Source organism: Boeremia exigua, assembly GCF_020726555.1.
Source record: "Boeremia exigua strain MPI-SDFR-AT-0100 chromosome Unknown C7974scaffold_7, whole genome shotgun sequence".
Taxonomy (NCBI): domain Eukaryota; kingdom Fungi; phylum Ascomycota; class Dothideomycetes; order Pleosporales; family Didymellaceae; genus Boeremia; species Boeremia exigua.
The window spans coordinates 1697297-1718632 of NW_025763524.1; the positions used below are offsets into that span (position 1 = coordinate 1697297).

The following is a 21336-nucleotide window of genomic DNA, read 5'->3' on the forward strand; positions in this document are numbered from 1 at the left end:
TTGAGTTTCCATGGCAGGTAGTCGCCGTGTGCATCGTAATGCATGTGCATTGAGCCAGGTTGGTCGGTCCGGCAAGTGACGTGGATCCTAGGTTCTCTGCTCTCAACGACACCTATCGCGCCAATGCAAAGGTTGTTGATGAAGCTGGAAAGGTGATTGATCCTGGAAGCCGTTAGTGTAGATTTCTACCATCAGGTATATCAGCCTCCACGCTCTCCCGTGGGGTAGTGCTCAACAACTGCCGCCTTCAACACTGTTTTAACTGCCCTCCCACCTTTCTCGTAATGGCTCCATCGGCACTGGCCGACCTTTACCCAATCCCAGCGAGGCACTACTCAAAGTCCTCGACTGTGGTGGCAAGTGTCCTGCATGGGCCACGGGATCTAAGGCTGGTAAGCGTGCCGTTCCGTCGCGCATCCCACGCTGCCCGCTGTTCGTGGGGGGTTTGCATGGCAGTCTGAGACAGCGTGTTGACTGAACGAATAGGAAACTCGATCACTCCCCGACCCCAGTCCTGGTGAGCTTCAAATAGCTATCAAAGCGACTGGTTTGTGCGGCAGCGATGTATCGTACTACAACAAATTCCGCAACGGTGACCTGCAGGCGGTCCAACCACTGAGCCTGGGCCATGAGTCGGCCGGTGTCGTGGTCGCCGTCGGCCCTGGTGTGCAGGGCTTCTCAGTCGGTGAGCGCGTGGCACTGGAAGTTGGCGTGCCTTGTGACAACTGCCGATCATGTCAGAGAGGACGATACAATCTATGTCCGTCAATGCGCTTCCGAAGCAGCGCTAAGTCAGTACCTCACTTCCAGGGTACGCTCCAGGAACGACTAAACCACCCGGCAAAGTGGTGCCACAAGTATGTCTTGCATACCCGAACGACTGCACAGCCTCAGCTGACAACCTTATTCAGACTCCCTTCTCATGTGTCTTTGGAGTCGGCTGCGTTGCTCGAGCCGCTGTCTGTGGCTATTCATGCGACACGGAGAGCAGCCGTCGAGCAGGGTGACACAGCTATTGTATTTGGTGCCGGAACTGTTGGTCTACTTACTGCTGCCATGGCTAAGATGTCTGGCGCAACGACAGTTGTTATTGTCGACGTCGACCATGGCCGGATCGAATACGCACTGAGGAACAGCTTTGCGCACAAAGGCTTTGTTGTTCCATCGCGCCAAAATCCAGAGATGATGGGACAGTTCGGCTCCGCAAAGGAGCTCGCTGCAGATGTCATGCAAGTCGCTTCGCTGGACGATGTCGACTTTGAAGGTGCAGACGTGACGTTTGATTGTACTGGAAAGGAGGTTTGCATGCAAGCTGGACTGTTTGTAAGTTGTCTTTGCGTAGTCCGACGAGTGGCTTCTAATGCATGGCAGGCGACCAGACCAGGTGGCAAGCTCATCATGGTTGGGATGGGCACTCCAATCCAGACTTTACCGATATCCGCATCTCATCTGAAAGAGGTCGATATCATTGGTATTTTCCGATACGCGAATACGTACGCGACTGGAATCAAGATCATCTCATCGGGTGTCTTGCCGAGTCTCGAGAACATGATCACCCACCGCTTCAAGGGTCTTGCTGCCGCGAAGGAGGCTTTTGACCTTGCTGGAAAAACCACGGACAAAGATGGAAACCTTGTACTGAAAGTTCTCGTTGAGGCATGATTTGACTTCTCAGTCATCAAGATGGATACAACAGGTTGGAGTTTGGCGTTTGAGTGACTTTAGAAGCTGGAGCATTTTGAGATACCATCGTTTGCCAGCGTACATAAAACAGCAGTAATGCAATAGGCGTTCGGGACAGCAATACCACGGTAAATTCTATGAGACATGCAATAGGCAGCCTACTTGGGTGATGTTGCAGGTGATAATGGACGATGTGGTGATTTCTTGTGTCGAGATGGAGACACTGGAAAGTGACAGTCCGCAGCTCGACCAACACGCGCGGTCACGTGCGGGGTAGAGTGGGGCCCAGAGCGGCGAGTCGGAGCTCATTGCAAGCTCCCCGCGGTTGCCTTCAACGCCGCTCACCGTTACGAGGCTCCAAAACAACCACTATCCTGCGGTATTCGCCGCTCGAATTCCACCCATAAGTCGGCTATTATCGCAACCATGTCGACAACCGCAGAAAACCCGCTGCTTTCGACTTCCCGTGCATCGGACACCAGCCCCATCGTTCAACTCCATCCGCTTGTACTCCTCACAATATCAGACTGTATATCACGACACACATTACGACAGCAGTCAGGGCCAGTGGTCGGAGCTATTCTAGGCGCTCAGAATGGTCAAGAAGTCACAATGGAGGTGGCTTTCCAAGCAAAGCTGAACAGCAATGCAAATGGAGAGGTCACACTTGATGACGACTGGTTCAGTAAGCGTGTCGAAGACTGTAAGTTGACACCCCTCGAGCGCTGTTCCGCTGCTATACTGACGTTCTGTAGTCAAGGAAGTGCACAAACAGCCTCAACTAGACTTGGTTGGTTGGTTCACGCTTGGTGCAGCTTCCGGGCCCGGTCCTCACGTCCTACCGATACATACGCGCATAGTCGAGCTATACAACGACTCACCCATCCTCCTATTGTTCCACCCGGAGAGCACATACACAGAGGCCACCGCGGCCGGCAAGTTGCCACTCACACTTTACGAATCACTCTCCGAAAATGCACCCAGCGATCCCAACGACAAGGCTATGGACATCGATGGCGCTATCCAAGCCAAAGCTATCAAGTTCAGGGAACTCGTATACTCCGTCGAGACTGGCGAGGCTGAGATGATCAGCGTGGACTTTGTTGCGCGCGGAGGAGGTAACGCTACTGCTGTTGAGGGCTCTGTTGACGCTTCTACTCATGCAGCCGAGACTTCGAAAGCCAACGAGAGCGCAGGAAGGAAGGGAAAGGGAAAGCAGAAAGAGAAAGACAGCGAGAAGGATGCTCCCATCGACGAGGCGACAGTATTGGACGCGGATGACGAAGAGAGTACGTGGACTCAATCTAACGTTCGGTGTAGCACATGCTAATGACCTATAGTCCTCTCGTCACTGACAGCAAAGATGAACGCCGTCCGCATGCTAAGTCGTCGCGTCGCGCTCCTCCGCGCTTATCTCAACGCCCTACCGCCATCGTATCTCTCAGACCCATCTCTCGCACCAAGCGCGGCTCCAGACGCCAACCAATCACTACCGCTAGATCACACCATCCTCCGTAGCATCTCGGCCACACTTGCGCGCCTCAACATCCTCGCTCCACCAGATTCTGATGCGTTTACACTCGAGTCCCAACAAGAAGCATCAGACGTTCAGCTCGTGAACCTCCTGGCATCTATCACAAACTCTGTATCTTCAGCCAAAGAACTCGGCCGCAAAAGCCATATCGTCGAAAATGCCAAGAGTCAGGGCAAAAGCCGGATGGGCAACATTATGGGCGGCTACGGAGGGCCGCCCGAGGGCAATTTCTTCGACATCGGCGGTGGTCCTGGAGGCTTGAGGGCGGGTGGTGAAAGGTGGTCATGATTATTGCATCCTGTTCCCCTTGTCCAGCCGTCCTGCATTGAAATATTAGCGAAAGCGACCGAACAATTACCTCCGGCGTCGCAAACAGCACAGGAGAAGTATCATCATTCCGCTGGGCATTTCTGTTACAAGCATAAGAAGAATGATGGTGGCATGAAACGCACGCGCACTTGAGTCCTGCAATCGAACATCCAGCAAAAGATCTCCCCGGTACAGATAGCCAACACCCCCAGCATCGGCTCGGCCCGTCGAGTTTCACTAGAAACGACAGCGCGTAGGGTCACCATCACCGAACGTTCTACCTACTTAGTGTCTTGCACCTCGTCGCAGGTTTGCTCCAGCGACAGCGACGATACCGAAGGTAACACTGATTAGCGCGGCAACTTCTCACCTTGATAAGCCGCCAGGGGTGTTACAACCCATTGTTTCCATACCCGTAGATACAACGAATAGTATGATGACCAATGAAGGTCTCTCGTTGCACAGCCTCAATCTAACGACGGTCGTCTGTTCCGAGTGAATGGATACGTGTTCATGCCCTCAAAGCCGAAAGTGCTATCCGTGGGCTTCCATTTCTCCGTGAAGGCATAGGCCGCGGATGCGGTTGTACAACAACACAAACAATATGTTTTGGCTACCTGGCCTGGGCCCTGGGGCCAGGTCTGCGGCCGACTCCAGTGCTGGACCCTCCCGTACGAGAGCGAGGTATGGCAGTGTCACGCCCCTATTGGTCAGAACAGAGGTCGATAAGCACGTGAAACACCATTTGCTGCCGCGTACACGAGCCGTCTCTTCGGGCTAGGAACTAGCGAGCGCACCGATACAATCTGGGGAAGAGCAAAAGGTGTGAGACTTAACTTGCCGAGCGTAGGCCGACAGGATGGGCCCATGACGTCGTTCTTCGCGAACTTCAAGAAGTGAAGAAGTTCGGCTGCAGAAAATTACTGAAATTGTTGAGTTTGTGGTGGAGCACAATGACGATGTTGAAGACGGAGGAATTCACGATGATGTTGACGTCGTGTTGCAGTCGTAAAGCAGGCTTCCGGTCAGTCCCTGCAGATGTTGGCTGACATAGCGATCCCTTCTCAGTTCGGCCGCCCGCTCACTCCACGATCAGCTAACCTGTTCGAACCTCCACTTTGCCTCCCTGGGTCTACCCCCATCTTTCCGATGCTCAAACACGTTAAGCCGCGGTGTCGTACGAGTCAGTTCGACCTTCCAGAGACGCCGCGAGACAGAGCCGCTGCAGTAGCCGCAGCATCTGCGCGGCCGAGAAGCAGTACATTCAATGAAGCTCTACGTCAGCGCATCTCTAACGGTATTCGCGGAAGCTGCGGTGCCTGGGCGTCAAGGCTGTGACGCTTCTCCGCGTTCCAAATGCGGTGAAGTGGCCAATCCGATACATTCTCGCGTGACGTCGGGTGCTGTGATTCGTGGCCTGACACTCTGGCACGCGGAGATGAATCTGGGTGGAGAGACCATCGCACAGCCTACTCGTGACATACGCTTCCCCGCACGAGGCTCCAGTATATACTTTCAAACACCTCCGCTGCTTGGACGATTTTGAAGTACACACTGTTTCAAGCGACCATCACACACGCCCAAATACACTCGACACAACCACCGTTCTTGGCTAAAGCGTTGAGCATTCACCAAGACGAAATCGAACATATAAATATCACTGCAACGAAAGCATCCTGAACATCAAACTCTATCAACCCCAGAGCAACCATGCCTTTCTCACGATTCACCCCACTACTTCGCCAGAGGCTCTTCACTACATCGACAAGGTCTCGCCACGCTATTGCTATTGGCGATGTTGCAACCGAGGAGCTAGCAGCAGCCTCCAGGGCTGTTCCCAAGCTTGGAAGGATCGCCAAATGGTATCTCCCCTCAATGGCCGTCGCGGCTGTAGGCATGATGTACATTCCAGCCAGCGTGTACCTTCCCAGCGAACCAGCCAAGCCTCGAACTGTCACTCTTGATGCTGCCAACCGTCAAATTGGCTACAGCATCACCACTGCACTGAACGAAGCCAACCGAGCCGTCCACGTGCCCACTGAGCTCACCCAGGAGCAAAAGAACCAGCAACTCATGGATCTCTATGGCGAGCGATCTAGCCTCGAGGATATGGAGCGGGCTATCGCTGGCATGTCGGCCCGCACTACGAGCCAGAAAGACAGAAATGCAGCACTCGAGGCAGCGTACGGCGACAGGAGCAGCATCAAGGACCTTGAGAGGGCCATGCAAATCTACGAGGTTCAGTGATTGATCACTACACCGAAGAAGATGTATGACGAAGGAAGATCAACCACCAGCTTGAGGCTGACGAGGGCACCTCACACCGTTTCTTTGTAAGACACAGGGTACGACGAGGAGGGAAAGGAGGATGTATGCGCACAAGACGCTACAAGTCACACCACAGGGCACGAGGAGACCGTCACTGCAAAGTTTGAACGCTCAATACCAACCCCTCAAGAAGTGACGGAGGAAGAACACATGCGATTAGCATTGAGAGAGAAAGCACCAGGACAAACTGGAAACAAGACTGTCCTCGAGACAGCTACGAAGCCACGAAAGCAATAAACATCCATAGCAAACATTCCGTATGTTCAGTAAAAACAATCAAATAAAATAACAACCAAAGTCGACTTTCGTGATCACTCCGAATCAACCCCCCCTTACCATTCAATTTTCCACCCCACTCCTGACGTCGCACAGCCAAAATCTCTCCTGATGATGGTGGTCTGTCCACTCACCCAAAGCCGTCGCACAAGCCGATTCCACCCGACCTCACCCGACGGCCGCGCGACGCAACACCACCAGAGCCGCAAGTCTGTGCTTTCGCATTTGAGCCTCCACATACCGAGAACCTCCGTCATCGTGTGTGCAGTGTGGATTCGAGGCGGAAAATTTGCAGGATCGTTGGGAGATGATATCATGGTCCTGGGAGTTGAGCGATTGTTGAGGCGCTGAGGTTGGGCGTGTTTTGCTTTCTTCCGGATGGCAACTGACGCGCAGGCTTTGATTGCGTTCGCGAGGTCGTTACTCTTGGCCTGGAATGGTTCACTTGAGTGTTGCGATGTGATGCCTGCAGACGCGTGCTATGACAGTTGCGCAGTGGAACTTGCACAACATACACAGGTTCAGAATGTGTGCGCGTACGTCGAGAGTGATGAACTCAATCAAACGCTCAATGACTGAGCCCAGTACAGATTCGGGGTTCGTCCGTCAATGTAGCTTGATGCGCCCATTTCCGTGATCAAACATGATGCTAGCAGATGAGGGTGAGAGCCTCCTCCGTCAGTGCTGCTGCAGTATAGAATCTCGCGCTGAAGATAGTGCACAACCTGACTGCTTGTTGAGGGATGTTACCGAGCTACTGATGAACTTCCCGATGCACCGCAATTTTGCAGGGTCATGGTTGGGCAAAAGACTTGTGCTAGCTTGACGGCTCGTAGAACGGCTATGATAACCATTGGGTAGAAACTGATCTGGTATGAATTATCCAGGTGTGCTCTTCGTGACTTGTCGGAAGATCGAGAAGACAGTGGCTTTGGCTCTCAGTCTTGCAGCCATAGAAGCCGGAAGGTCGCGTTGGCTCTGTGGATGCACTTTGGGTTTCTGTTCACACATTCGGAGGGCCCCAAGACTGTTCACATGAGGTATGTATTGTAAGTATGTACTTCAACCACCTGCTACTACTAGACAATCTATTACAGTTTTCGTTCCAGACGCTGTCTTTTCCTACCTCCCGTGTGCGTGGCGCTCGGATCTACCGAGTGCTCACGACTACTAGTCTCTCTCATCCAGGGTATATCGTTTAGTCTGCCACTCAAATCCATTTCTTACATCAGGAAGTATGCAAAGACACCGGCGAGACCAGCGAAGGTGATGCTGCCAGACATGTGGGAGGCCGCACCAGTCGAAGATGCCGGTGACCCTGATGCAGTGCCGGATGGTGATGTGGAGGAGGCAGAGCTCTCTGTGAGGTTGCCTCCTGTACCAGCCCGGACGGTAGGCGATACATTGGTGCTGGCTTCAGCAGAAGCATTCTTGAACGCAGCAAGAGTCCTTGGGCCAGTGGCACTGCAAATTGTGAGTATGACGATGGACATAATGTTAAGGGTCCGACTTACGGTGGGTTGATCACACCGACCATACCATTCTGGCAGTGCTGGCCTTGTGTGCAGTAGAACCAGATGGGGGCCGAGGCGTTTGTCACTTCATAAGTGAAAGTCCAGTTCGCAACGTTCTGGGTGTCGGTGGTGGGCACAAAGCCAGACCAGAAGCCAGTGTTCAGAGGTGCGCATGGAGAGTTGAAGGCAGCCTGAGCGATCGAGTGGTTCTTGGGCCAGAAACGGAAAGTAACGGTATCGCCCTCGGCGGCGGTGATTGTGTCAGGCTTGAAGACCAAGTCGCCGGTCTTGGTTCCAACGGCGACCTTGTGGTCCACTGCTAGTGCGGAACCAGCGAGAGCGGTCATGGCGAAGAGTGTAGAGAACTGCATTATGATTGGTTGTGAAGGTAAGAGTTTAGCCTGTTTGGGTAACGGTGTAAATGTGGTGGTGAAACGTAGAGATTGTTCTGTGAACTAGAAGAGAAGAGAAGAGAGTATTGGGCCTGCCTGATGAGATGATTCTGGTTTTGAGAACATTTGAGCTGGTTTTATATCACATAAGAGTTGTTTGCCGCCGGGCTGAGCATCACCAAGATGGCAATGTCGGCCTGAGTTGGCCATGGCGGAACGACTTCGAGACTTCAGGCGTCGCGAAGGCATGAAGAATCGATGCCTTGCTACCTAGAACCTCGTTTCTAGTAACGCCTTGGTATGCAAGGAGGAGCTATGATTGGACACCTTCGCGGCAAGCGCCTGGGAAAGCCACAGGTGCCTGGGCACAACAGGCCTGACTGAGTTACTGCTGTGTGGCTGGTATCATGCCAGCGCGTACAGCTCACGGCTGAAATCTGTTGTGTTTCTGCGAAGGGGATGAAACTTGATGACGGCTGTCGTTGGAGACGCGAGATGTGTGGAATCCCTCCTAGCGCGTTCCCAGAGCATTCCTAGCGCGTGAAACCCCACAATCGCCAGCCTCGCTGCTGTCGCTGTCCCGTTGACAGCGCAAGCACCGGCAATAACGGCCGTTTGTCCCATGACATCTGAAGAGCCGACTCGTTGACAAGGCCCTTCGCATGTCGCAAACAGTGTTTCTGAGGGTGACGCTCGAAGACCGCGCAGCCGCGCCACCAGCGCAATCGTACAGACTTCCTCACCCATCCCAAATTCTCACCGCCATCGTGTTGGATTACTGACTGCTCCCCACCACAGCGAAGATGCCGGTACTAGCTATGGGTACGATAAGTACGTGGTCGTTAGCTTGCATTGACCCAGCGCTCAGGTCAACACACGGTTTCGAGAGGAGCCCGTGAAAACAGTCCATCCTAACAGTGCTAGGCCTGCCTTCAGCGGTGTACCCAGCTGCTACATAGACGCACACGAAGAGCACACGAAGAGCACACTCGTCTGCTTCTCGCTGCTTCTACTATATACCGACCTTCTTCTAAGCCGCTCGAGCACTGCCCTTTGGTAGTGCAACGTTACAAGCGCGGTGCCATCGGATCCTGACGTGGACGCTACTCCCGCCACAGCCGGCAGGGTCCACCTTGAGGCTACCCCTTTCAGCACTGGCATTTGCGTTTTGACCTCAAAGATAACCTGACTGTATCCGCGCGAGGGAAAGCATCGCTACCATCTTTATTGATCGCTGTCTAAAATTACTTCTTGTAGAAAGTGCGGATGTAACCAGCCAACACCCACCCAGTAGCCTCGGACAATTCTCTCGCTTACATAGCTCAAAGCAGACGAGACCCACTCTTACCCTGCCAAAAATATACCCGTCTCCTCATCTGCTCTCGTGTTCGTCGACGCTATGAGCTCACCTACTCTATTTGCCTTCAAGCTCCGCCTGCACACAGTCACCTGCGCCGACGGTTGCAGCTAGCTTCACGACACCGTATTCCAACCCATGGATCTCCCTCGTTTTCCGCTTATCGTTGCCGTGTACGACTGTTGCTATGACGCAAATATGGAATGAAGCTGTATACGGCAAGCGGAGTAAATGAGTATAAAGTGAACGAGGCCTCAAGTATTAGACCTCACTATCAGCTTTACAATCATCCAGCACCAGCTTCCTCAATCTCCGTCACAAATCAACACCCGCTCAATCCTTTGCAAAATCCCCTCGACATCAAAATGAAGTTCTCTACCTCTGCATTTGCCCTTGGCCTTGCTAGCCTTACTTCTGCTATCTCTGGTACGATATGAAGGATTTGTTGAAAAGATGGATATAACTAACATGTGCAGTCTCTTACGACACTGGCTACGATGACGGCAGCCGTTCCTTGACTGCCTTGTCTTGCTCGGACGGCGCAAACGGTCTCATCACAAGGTTCGGCTGGAACAACCAGGCCAACGTCCCCTCGTTCCCTCGTATCGGTGGCTACCAGGGTGTTGCGGGCTGGAACTCTCCTCAGTGCGGTACCTGCTACGGCGTCACATACAATGGCAAGACCATCTATGTCTTGGCTGTCGACCACACCGCCAATGGTTTCAACCTTGCTAAGGCGGCTATGGACGACCTGACCAACGGCCAGGCGGCAGCCCTCGGTCGCATCGAGGCTCAGTACGCGCAGGTAGCCACCAGCAACTGCGGCTTCTAAGTTGCATTGATGGAAGGTTATGAGCTACTCTGTATATTCCTTGGAGATGGAAGAGGCCAAAGGCCGTAATGTTTATTGCCTAAACAATGGGTTGCATAGCGTGGACATGCATTGACGATAACGAGTCATTCCTTACGAACGATAATACATATACGAATCATTACATGCTTTTCACTGCACTGCTGTCCTTGAATCTCCTGACGCGTTGACTACGGCGGAACTGGCCTGAGCCAGAGCTCAGGCAGATCGATGGTGAAACCGCTATTTGCAGCTGCCGCTTTGCGCTGAGATCACGAATTTACATGGGTTTTTCTGCTGATTCCCATGAATGGTACGGTGATGAGGTACGTGAACAGGATTCGTCATACATAGTGCAACATGTTAGCTCCGCGCTAGTACATAGCCTAAAGTAGCTCAAGCGGTATCGGTGCCGAGGACAAACTACACTTCGCGTGCTGTACCACCTCAGCATAAGTAGTATCAACTTCCATGAGTGTATTGAAGCGTCGCAAATTCAAAATCTTTCCGCATCATCGATGTTACGAGGTGAACCTGTGTGCTATCCTGGTTTAACGTAAAAGGGTGACCTTCACACACATCCGGCGTGAACCTCAGTGCTTCGATGCTCTTGCGCAATCTCAGCTCCACAGCATCATGAACCAGATGTTATTAGTCCTTAAAGATGGCTTCCGTCTTTTATGGCACCAATTTACAAGTCATGATCACTTCCGGTCGCCGATTTCCGTTCATTTCTCTTGGCGCCGAGGGACGGGTTCTTCTCCACGGCTGCCATGATACAAGCACACGTGTAGGCACTAAGCACGCCTATTGCACGAGCTTTTCTCACGTGTAGCCATTTAGTGTTCTATTTGCCAGTTACACTGATCGCTCACTTACGCGGCGTAGTCAGGAAGGACACAGTGAGCTCTTGGCCGCGACTTCTGTCCACTAAATCGATCGATGTGACGTCTGTTCCATCATCATTCCAACGATCAACGCTGAAATCAGGCTCACTCGATCGCTCTGTCAAGATGAGATGATTCCACTCATCATGCATAAGTACAGGAGTAGCCTACAGAGATAAGTTGGATCTGCCACTTGAGGACAATATAGCAAGAGGCATCATGAGGGCAAATATCATCGAATTCGCGCTACTGGGCTTCGCTGCTGCCACCCCTCAGACATTCCGTCATCCTCAGCCTGCACCATGCTCTAAATTTGATGCTTCAGCCTTAAGCCTTCGCGAACGTGGCAGCCGAAACACTTTGGTAAGTAACGGCCCAAAGGGTTCGTCGGCGGTACTGACTTAAAAGTAGAATTGGCGCATGTGGCTAGAGTTGAATGGCAACCCGATATCTCCATGGCACGATGTGCCAACATATCCAAGTGCTAGTGATACTTCTGTCGTGCACTTTGTCGTCGAGATACCTCGATGGACGGCAGGCAAGGTCGAGATCAAGCGTGACGAACCCATCAATCCCATCTTTCACGACGAGATGGACGATGCTCCACGCTTCAGGGAAAACGTCTGGCCCTATAAGGCGCACCCATTCTTGTATGGATCTATCCCGCAAACCTGGGAGTCTCCGAACTTCAACCACAGTTCCACTGGCTATCCTGGTGACAACGATCCCATGGATCTCTTCGACATCGGTCAGGATCCCGGCTACTACGGTCAAGTGAAGCAAATCAAGATTCTTGGAGGTCTTGCGGTTGTCGACGACAATGAGACAGACTGGAAAATGATGGGCATCGACGTGCAGGATCCTCTTGCAGAACTCATTAACTCTGTCGAAGACGTCGAGAGGTATCGCCCTGGAACTATGCAAGCTTTTCACAATTGGTTCGCTGGTTTTGAATCAGAAAAGACGCCAATTATTGGCGAGGGATACCAAAACCAGACCTTCTGCGTACGCCAAGTTGCTGAGAGTCACGGCTTCTGGAAAGAATTGGTAGCTGGCAAAGCCAATCCGAACGAGATCAAGTTTGCGCAGACGTCTGACAGCGAACTTGATAGCTACATAAGCTGTGAAGATGTGACCAAGAAATTTGATTTACCAGAGATGAACAGGCCTGGCAAACCGGCTGAGATTCCAGGAAAATTTCAAAGATGGTTCTTCTATAATACAGAGGGTCGACTGTTAAATCCAGAAGCGCAGGATTAGATCAGCGTGAGCTGAAGACTACAGGTTGATGGCTGTCAGGATAAGGATAGCGCAAACGATTTTCTCAGAAGTCTACCTGGGATTTGTGGCACTCCTCCGAAACAGCATGATGGCAAATGGTGTATAAACCCAATTTACTTACAACGGCTTTGTGATTGAACGTAAGCCTTAAATTCAACAAGGAAAGAGGTATTTCAACAATGAGGTTTTTGGGTCGCATAGACGAATCCGAGTGGGAGTACCACGAGATTCCATGCAGACAAAGCATTGTATCGGAAGCGAGATGCGTCTGAACGTAGCCCTTACCCACAGGTGTCAACAAAAACTTCGCGATAGAAGGTAACGATGTCTACAAAGGTCCGTGATTGGTGAATTGATTGTAATGATACTAAATGTGACGTGTAAAACTAAATTGCTTACAAATATAACAGACAAAAACTCGGCTTCATATCTAGTGCTCAAAACCAATACCCAAAGTGCCGTTGAGATCTCTGAAGTCACCCCTCAAGACCTCAATGCCGTCCTGCTGCACTTCTCTGACCAGCGCCTCAATTTTCGGCGCCATAATCTCAGGCTCGAAACCAAAGTACTTGTATGCCGTCTTGCTGGGCAAGCTTTTACCGAACCTGCGCATTGAGAAGGCAGCATCTGCGTAACGTTCCCAGCCATTCGCTGCGTATGCTTCAATGACGACTGTAAGCTTTGCGGCCTTGGACTTCAGCACTGTCTGCTTGTACTCGCGAGACTGTTGCTCGAATAGGCGAGGAACAGGAAATGAGACAACGCGTGCGGTGAGGTTGAATTTCTCTTTCAGAAGTTCGCGGGTCTGCATGGCATAAACCATCTCAGAACCTGTCGAGATGAGGGTCACATCAAAGTGCTCTTCCTCAACCAAGACGTAGGCGCCTTTTGCAAAACTTTTTCGTGACGACTGCTTCCACTGAGGTAGAACTTGTCGAGACAGCGAGATAATGCTGGGGGTCTCGGTCGCCCCGATTGCGACCTCAAACGCACCAGCAACCTCCTCAGAGTCGCAGGGCCGCATGTAGAGAACGTTGGGCATAGCCCGGTACAACGCTGCCAGAGCGATTGGTTGATGCGTAGGACCATCCTCTCCGGTACCAATAGAATCGTGCGTTGCAATGTGAATTTGTTGCAGTCCCTGGAGGGCACCCATCCGTACCGCGGGTGCAGCATAGAGATAAAACATGAAGAAGGAACTCGTGACCGGCAGGAAAGTACCCCTGTTGAATGCCGCAAGACCGTTAGATATAGCGCACATCGCATGCTCACGAATACCGTAGTGCACGTAGCGTCCAGTGTAGTCCCCATCTAAGCCGCAAGCCGTGCGAAGCTCAGGCGACTGGAAGTCAACCTTCTTGTTATACGCAACATTACAGGAAGGTGTTAGATCAGCGGTGCCGACCAAAAAGTTCTTCATGTTCTCAGCAAGAGGGTTGCCAACAAGACCTGCCGACTTGCGAGTAGCAGTAGGCTCCTCTGGGAAATCTTCTTTCTTTGGGATGAATTTGGTCCAATCCTCGGGCATCTTTCCAGCGACACGAAGCTTGAACTCAGCAGCCAACTCAGGATAACTTTGTTCGTATGACTTCAAAGTCTCTAGCCATTCAGTCTCGAGGCGTTTCCCACGAGGGGCTACATCTCCGAAGAAGCTGTACATCTCATCTGGCAGAATGTAATGCTCATCTGGATTGAGACCCGAGGTCTTCTTGATTTTTCTAATATCGTCCAATCCCAATGCAGCGCCATGTGTCGCTGGCGTACCAGCTTTTGAAGAACCAATACCAATTACGGTTCGGATGTTGATAAAAGTGGGCTTGTCGCTGTTACGAGCGGAGAGCAATGCGTGAACTATCGAGCTCACGTTGGAGTGACCGTCCAGGATATCGATAACTTCGAAGCCGGTTGCTCTCATCTTAGCATTCATGTCTTCGCCGGAGTTGGCGACATCAGCGGTTCCGTCGCATGTGATATTGTTGTTGTCGTAGATGATGCACAGGTTGTTGAGCTTCCAGTGACTAGCAAGTGACACTGCCTCGAGTCCAACACCTTCCTGGAGGCAAGCATCGCCAATCATACAATATGTCATGTTGTCTACAACTTTGTAGCCTTCACGATTATATGTTGCGGCAAGATGTTTAGTAGCCATGGCGAGACCGACCGCATTCGCGACACCCTGGCCAAGGGGGCCAGTGGTGACTTCGACACCGTCGTTCTCTATCTCAGGATGTCCTGGGCATATAGAATCATACTTTTCGGAATGGTATGACTTGAGTTGGTCGGTAGTCATCTCCTCAACACCAACGAGATGCATGAATAGGTACTGCCATAGGCAAGCGTGACCTGATACATGTCAGCTTTCGTGTTCGATGCCCTGTCTTCCAGTCATGAGCATACCGTTGGATAGAACAAACCGATCGCGGTTAAAGTAGCTGCCGTTTTTGGGGGAAAACTTCATCACATACTTGTACAGTGCCACTCCAATTGCAGCCATGCCCATGGCCGACCTGTATGCTGTTAGAACAATGTCTTTGAAGTTATCTTTCGGAGGCTCTTACCCTGGATGTCCACCATTGAATTGCTGGCAAAGATCTGCGATGTATGCGCGAAAATGGTTGAGAACGAGACCATGCTGATCGCACTTTTCGAGCTGTACGGCCGCGACTGCTGGAACACCATTTATCTTTGTATCGACAGGCTTGACGGGAAGGTTTTGTGAGACCTCATCGTAATACTCGAGAGAAGGAGCCATTATATATGTGATATGCAAAGTGGGTGTTGAATTGAAGCCTCTGATGTTGTTTTTAAGAGATCTGGCTGGTCTGTATTTATCAACATCGTTGCTGCTTGTGGTGACAGTTGCCAATAACTTTCAACGAAGCCGCAACGATCGCTCGATGCGACAGGTGTATGCTTTCGAGTCTTCACGAGTGTGAGACCTGTGATTGGCGGTGCCTTAGCGCAGATCGATTGGAGCTCGTCTCGAGCAATGCGGAGAGCTAGCCTACCGTCCCCGTCTTTGATGCATGACCCCGCATCTCGAGACGTGAACTTGTAAATACTTGAGATATGAACATGTGTTGCTTGGGGATGCTCTGGGGGTGGACATTCGATGGGCCTGCGATGTGCGTTGCGACGTGCATGGTGGTATGCAAGTGACTCGCTTCGAGCTCGCCAAATGATTGTTGTGCAGCGATGACTAGCCACCTCCACTCCAGACCTTTACAAGGTCGCTCAAGATTGACCTTGAAGGGAACTTGCTGATATGCAAAACTCTATCCAGGATCTCAAGAATCTCAGCCTGCTTCTCCTGACTGTCAGCACACAAGGCGGCTGCACATTACCTATCAGTACAAATACCAGCAGGAATTGTAAACTGTGACTCACCAGCATATACAGCCTGAAAACTGACAAAAGCGCTAGGTAGGTTCTGTGATTGTTGCGCAGCAGCGATTCCGCAAATCACGGTAGTGCTTTCGCGTAGCATTTTGAAGCGTGTCTGATGAACGTTCAGGCCTCCTATTGAGGGCTGATTAAGAACCATGACGATGCGTGAAAAGTGGTACATTTGTATCGCGGCAGCGTGGGCAGGTGGATGGATCCATATTGGTGTAAGTGACACGGAATCGGAAGCCGACCTTGGAGTCGAGTAAGTGTTGGTAATGCGTATCGGCTCGAAGGCCTGGGGGAGACGCCTTTTCCATGCGTCTAACATTCGCATCAGTGTTGCACCGGCTTCGATATATTCTGTGATGTTCTGCTCTTTCGGAGTCGCTGCAAATTGTACCTGATATGCGTCAGTTCCGTGGAAGCTTCTGGGTGTCAGGCACGTACACATTTGGCTGTAATGTAGATGATGCGTGTGGTGAGTTCCTCTGTCGTCAGTTCGGACATTGACTTTGTTGGCTGATGTATAGTCAATGCTGGGCGACCTGTGCGAAAAGCAGCCCATATATCTTGACGCAACCACGAGAACCAGACCGCGCGTTTGAGGCTATCATTCGATTCACCGCTCGTGTTGGAGTTGCGTTGTATCCAGAATGCACCCCTGAATGTGATCAGCTAACATCTACAAACATGTTGAGCATACCTACCTCAGATGGCGATCCCATGCGGAGTGGTCAGGGTTTTCCGCCGTCCCGAACATCTCGTACGTCGAGATCATGATGGCAGTGACCAGTATCTCATGAGATCCAGTGTACGTTTGGTAAAGTAAGTTCTGTGATAGATATTGTAGTGTCTCGAAGTAGTACTGCTCGGCAAACTTTGCAGCGTTCGGTGAGAGACTATGTACAGACGTCGGTGTATCTGGTGGAACATGAAGGGTGGCTTCGCTGAAGTCAGTGTGGCTTTGTCCAAGTGTGAGATGCCGAGCCCCAACGGCCAGGATTGATTTCAACAAACCAACATTGCGCAGAGCAAGATGCGGGACCATGCTCGCAAAGTGGTTGAGTGGATCAAAAAGATCTAAGATGGGTGCCACGACGTTAATGTAGTGTTCGAAGAATATCAATTCATCTTCTTTCAGCTCGATAGGGGTATCAGTGTTCCAAGGCTCAGATATTAGGTCCTGCGTTACTGACGCTGGCCCATCGCCATCGTCAAGACCAGTATCCGGAGCTACAGACTGTCGAGGAGTCTGTCGACGTGACAAGCTAGAATAGTCGAAGTTCCAGCGATTGCTGGGATTCTGATCTTGCATGGTGTCTATGGCATCTTGAGCTAAGAGATCGTACCACTCAATGCTACGTCACATTAAGCCTAAGATTTGCAGGACACTTTTGCGTACTCACGGGCCAAATGAAGGGGTCAGGGTGTCACCGAATGAGAATAGGCTGTCGTCTAAGAAGAAGCTGTCGTCCGGGAGTGCGGTGCCTGGAATCTGCGGTGGATCAATACTGAACGGGATCCAAGACTGCGTGGTAATTGGCGCAGACGAGCTCAGACCATCGGGTGGTACAGGAAGACTCAGAGGAGTCGCATCGGGACCTGGAAGAGGTAGATTACCGGGGATCACTGGCGCCTCTTCGACTGTCCGGGCACTCAGGGCGCGAGGCCGCTGAGGAGTCGCCGACTTTTGCGGATACTCGCAGTCCCGTTCGACTCTTGTACAGTTTTTACAGCGAGGCTGCGTCTCATCGCACTTCACTCTGCGCTTGCGACAGACAAGACTGAAGCATGTTTAGCACGCGGTTTACAATGTACTGCAAAAGGTTGCAGAAAGCATCAATGCTTCTACTTTCGAATGACTTACCAGCCCGTCGAGGTCCTCAAACCACGTGATTTGGAGGGCATTGCGAGACGTTTGTGGGGAAATGTTGTAGAAATGCTAATGCTCGATGCGAGCTGCAGGTTCCATCTTTATGTAGCAACCGGGGTTAGCCGCAGTTCCGTGAGCAGCTACCCCGCTAGCCCCTCTCTTCGAAGCAACTTACTGTCTAGCTCTCTGTGCTAATATATCAACATCTACAACTATCCTCAATGTGATGATCTGGGTAATGAGCGACTCTAGGTATGCTGAATTCCCGAAGTGGCATCACTCATGGCCAGAAAATTGCAAGACAAGTAGAATGACCCCGGGGCCCTCTTGTACCCATCAAATTGGTTGTGCTTACGCGTTGGAACACCAACAAGGCCTCAGTCGTGACGTCCATGTAGAGAGGATCTTGAGAACCTATGTAGGGCTTGCTGCCACTCTCCATCGTCGTGTTCCCTTTCTTAGTGAATTCTAGAAGCCTCTTACCGCCCATTCCGTCCAGACTGTTCACTGAGGCGCCTCAATGCGTGCCAATGTTACTCAAATACATCCACTGCACTTTATTCGTCTCCTGATCTTCCGTCATGACCCTTTTAGCATTGACAGTGAGAAGAAGCACGATATGACTCAGGGTAACAAAGCACGCAGTACAAACCAGGGCTGAACGCACTGCAGGCCTCTGGGTGCTGACTATTGCAATAAGGAAACAAAATGGCTCTTTCGTTCGAAAGACTGGCGATAACAGGTCATGACTGTTGAAATGACATGTGACCAGCCAATGCGCCATAATGATACGGAGTAACCTCACGATGCGTCTGCGGAGTTTGCGTCCCAATGTGCTAGTGGTTTGTTCTCTTTACTCCTCTACAACTTTGCTTCATACAAGTCTTACGTTGCACGGCTTGGTTCCCTCCAGCAATGCTTCATCCACCCAGCGAGCAAGACCGAGTCTCATGAAGGAATACTTATGATGCCTGTCGCCTACAATAACGATGCCCATTACGGTGTCTATCATGTCCTTAGATTGGTGTAACTGGAAAGGATGCTCGGTGCGTGGGAATATTGACTCGTTTTGAAGGACCAACATGAATGCCGTCTTTGCATCGATGACGTTGTCCATAGTGTCACGATAGAAGACGCCAACCTGTCTGCCATTCTTGAGCAATGGCTCAGAGTCCCTTTTGGGTCCTTGTTCCTTGAGAAGTAGGGTCCAAGCAGGTACGTCTATCTCGAAAAGATACGCACTCTTCAATTCGATATAAGCCCCTTCTTTGATCTCACCATACATGTAAGAGGGATGGTTGGGTTTTACCACTGCTTGTTCAAGCTCAATACCCCCGTATGCGCTGTTCAACATCCTAGGAGGATTGTCACGAGGGTCAGAATAATCTTCGTACGGCGGCACAAGGCGTTGGCTGTCCTAGAGAAGTAAGCTATATGTGCAGTGCAACAGCACTTTGGTAGACCCACATATGACACGCGTCCCTCAATTGAAGCCCACGACCAACTTGGCGCTCTATAAGCATCATGTCTCTTGGCGTAAGGATCTGTAGATTGCCACATCAATGCAGCGGGCAACTGGCTACTCCATAGACCGGCCATGTATTGCGCCTTATGCTCCTGGTACTGTTCTGCGACACCTGAAAGGGCAGGTAGTTTGTCTTCGGACTTAGTGAGCGCACGAAGCGAGTAATCTTCTACCAGTTGAAGCCAGCCCTCTGGATATGTCAACCCCTTCTTTTTCTTCATCTCAAGCCAGGGCAACTGCGCAGATGCCTTCATTTGCTTACATTCCCACAAGAGCTGACACTTGCCGAAGTGAATCGATCGCCTAGAGAGTTCTCTTTCTTGCAGAACCCATGCTCGGTATCTGAGGGGACTTTGACACTCGTTCGACCGACCCAATGTACCGTCGTAGTCGGTTTTCCAGTCTGTCGGCTCTTTGCAGAAGATGCGAATGTACGGTTCTGCTGCACAACTTGGGTTCGGGAGATCGAAAAAGGTGTTGTTCATCGACTTTTGCACATAAGCTTCACGATGACATCCACCTTGGCCATCAGCCGAACTTAGGGCTGCTAGTGTGCAGTAGGCATTACCGTACACCTTTGCCATCTTGGCGGCTTCTTCAACCCAATCTTCTTTATCATCTTGTATGATGCACAGCGAATCAATCCACAAATATCGCTGGCCTAGCTCCCGGGTTGACGTAACGGCATCGCGGAAGGTCTGCGAAAGGTCGCTGAAGGAGATCCGATCTTTTCTGGACTCAATGTTCTTTGTTGTGGTAGTGATCAACTGTGTCTTGCCCCAGCAATGGCTAAGCGTAAGATAAGTGGGTGCAGAGCACACGTCGCTGACCAAAGATTGACTTGCGATCAGTCTGACATCCGCACTTCTTTCAAATGCCCATACGTCTAGTAAGCGCGTAGGGAGGAAAGACGACCGATGCTTAGAACACTCAGCATGCTCTTCTTTACACATACGCAGCCAATTCTTCATTAGCCCCGCATTGTCAACAATTTCGTTTATGGACACAGGCTTGGAGTCTGGTATATCGCCGGTCTTAACCTCAAGTTCTTTGGCCCAGAGACCCGGATGGCCTAAAGCAGTATTAGCCTACATACTGATTGGCAAAGGACACACGGCATCACAAGTAACGTGCGCTGCGAATGTACTTACACCACTCTGCAGGCATGCGATAGAAGAATGTCCTGGAGATGCTTTGCGCTCCCTTGGGCCCAACACCCAGCTCGACAGCCCGTTCTGGAAACGCTAGTGATCTACGCAAATGCAGCATCTCATTCTTGCCACAGAGCTTGTAACCAAATATCTCTTGCTCTCGACAGAACTGGGGGGAGTCGAGTAGAATTGTGCAGAGCTGGCAGCCATTTTCTTTGGCTGCTTCCATACCCTCAAGAGTCTGAAGCTTGACACAGAGTTCTCTGCTATTCTCCTTAAGATTGAAAGAGTGACACCACAATTTGGGTGGAATAGATCGACAAACGAGGCAGAGATGAGGTGACATCTTCTGATGGCCCGAGTGATGATACCAACGAGATATTTTCTGTTCAAGTATGTGCTGAGTTCAAAAAGCAGTGTCGTAGGCAACTAGGTCGAACGAGTTATGGTGTTGTACAGTGTCCATTTAGACTTGACCAGTCGAGCACCATACATAGACTTTCTCGAGGCACCTAGTAGATGCGGAAACGTGAGGGTTGACTGGCTCCGTATTCCAGGATTTTTGTGGGGCTTTGTTGGAAGTTTATTGCATGGGGATTCTGTAACCGCGCGGCTCGAAACTATCGCCACAGCGGTCTCGATCCTTAGTCCAATACTCCGTGGATGATGCAGATATGCTCACAATGCTGGCGTAATGATGAGTTGCTCATGGATTTGGGCGCATATGTCCAAAGCGGCTCGTGGGACACGTACACATCTGGGCTGTGTGCATGACCATTAGCAGGACGAGAGGAGGCTCGAATACTTACTTCTTAGGTGTAATCATCGTGCACTTTCGCAATCTCAATAAAGACAAGACCGAACTCGGAATTGTGGCGGAAGACCTGGAGGGCATCTCACATACAAAAGTCTGTTGCACACACGCTTGATGGTAACGAACTTATCTGAAACGTTGAACAAGAAACCAAAAACGTATAAAACTCGGCTGG

The 21336-nt window shown here is 51.1% G+C and overlaps 9 protein-coding genes across 9 annotated transcripts; 5 read left to right on the top strand and 4 right to left on the bottom strand.

The window, feature by feature from the left end:
• The first annotated feature begins 158 nt into the window (after positions 1-158).
• Positions 159-1885, top strand: C7974DRAFT_361176 (chaperonin 10-like protein). Its single transcript, XM_046139706.1, has 4 exons — positions 159-392; positions 487-857; positions 912-1323; positions 1372-1885. Exons 1-4 carry the CDS (start codon positions 285-287, stop codon positions 1660-1662), a joined length of 1182 nt encoding a protein of 393 aa, XP_045996520.1. The 5' UTR covers positions 159-284; the 3' UTR covers positions 1663-1885.
• Positions 1886-2109: 224 nt separating this feature from the next.
• C7974DRAFT_313963 (uncharacterized protein) lies at positions 2110-3505 on the top strand (the record flags this gene model as incomplete). Its single annotated transcript, XM_046138435.1, has 3 exons — positions 2110-2386; positions 2439-2972; positions 3024-3505. The coding sequence occupies 3 exons, from the start codon at positions 2110-2112 to the stop codon at positions 3503-3505; spliced, it is 1293 nt and encodes a 430-aa protein (XP_045996521.1).
• Positions 3506-5050: 1545 nt separating this feature from the next.
• Positions 5051-5979, top strand: C7974DRAFT_206529 (uncharacterized protein). The gene has a single exon (XM_046136871.1). The coding sequence runs from the start codon at positions 5237-5239 to the stop codon at positions 5771-5773; it is 537 nt and encodes a 178-aa protein (XP_045996522.1). The 5' UTR covers positions 5051-5236; the 3' UTR covers positions 5774-5979.
• A 1168-nt stretch (positions 5980-7147) lies between these two features.
• On the bottom strand, positions 7148-8228 carry C7974DRAFT_206526 (Cupredoxin). The gene is made up of 2 exons (XM_046136870.1): positions 7645-8228; positions 7148-7594 (listed from the first exon to the last, which is right to left on the bottom strand). Exons 1-2 carry the CDS (start codon positions 8013-8015, stop codon positions 7354-7356), a joined length of 612 nt encoding a protein of 203 aa, XP_045996523.1. The 5' UTR covers positions 8016-8228; the 3' UTR covers positions 7148-7353.
• A 1530-nt stretch (positions 8229-9758) lies between these two features.
• Positions 9759-10225, top strand: C7974DRAFT_414233 (Cerato-platanin; the record flags this gene model as incomplete). Its single annotated transcript, XM_046143792.1, has 2 exons — positions 9759-9819; positions 9870-10225. 2 exons carry the CDS (start codon positions 9759-9761, stop codon positions 10223-10225), a joined length of 417 nt encoding a protein of 138 aa, XP_045996524.1.
• An 878-nt stretch (positions 10226-11103) lies between these two features.
• Positions 11104-12579, top strand: C7974DRAFT_206592 (inorganic pyrophosphatase). The gene is made up of 2 exons (XM_046136874.1): positions 11104-11493; positions 11542-12579. Exons 1-2 carry the CDS (start codon positions 11350-11352, stop codon positions 12388-12390), a joined length of 993 nt encoding a protein of 330 aa, XP_045996525.1. The 5' UTR covers positions 11104-11349; the 3' UTR covers positions 12391-12579.
• Positions 12580-12750: 171 nt separating this feature from the next.
• Positions 12751-15435, bottom strand: C7974DRAFT_206586 (transketolase). The gene is made up of 3 exons (XM_046136872.1): positions 14970-15435; positions 14809-14918; positions 12751-14754 (listed from the first exon to the last, which is right to left on the bottom strand). The coding sequence occupies exons 1-3, from the start codon at positions 15161-15163 to the stop codon at positions 12842-12844; spliced, it is 2217 nt and encodes a 738-aa protein (XP_045996526.1). The 5' UTR covers positions 15164-15435; the 3' UTR covers positions 12751-12841.
• Positions 15387-17732, bottom strand: C7974DRAFT_206588 (fungal-specific transcription factor domain-containing protein). Its single transcript, XM_046136873.1, has 6 exons — positions 17666-17732; positions 17205-17582; positions 16506-17156; positions 16246-16459; positions 15799-16198; positions 15387-15744 (listed from the first exon to the last, which is right to left on the bottom strand). The coding sequence occupies exons 1-6, from the start codon at positions 17704-17706 to the stop codon at positions 15611-15613; spliced, it is 1818 nt and encodes a 605-aa protein (XP_045996527.1). The 5' UTR covers positions 17707-17732; the 3' UTR covers positions 15387-15610.
• A 709-nt stretch (positions 17733-18441) lies between these two features.
• On the bottom strand, positions 18442-20984 carry C7974DRAFT_206634 (heterokaryon incompatibility protein-domain-containing protein). The gene is made up of 3 exons (XM_046136875.1): positions 20348-20984; positions 19139-20268; positions 18442-19088 (listed from the first exon to the last, which is right to left on the bottom strand). Exons 1-3 carry the CDS (start codon positions 20691-20693, stop codon positions 18546-18548), a joined length of 2019 nt encoding a protein of 672 aa, XP_045996528.1. The 5' UTR covers positions 20694-20984; the 3' UTR covers positions 18442-18545.
• Between the last annotated feature and the right edge of the window lie 352 nt (positions 20985-21336).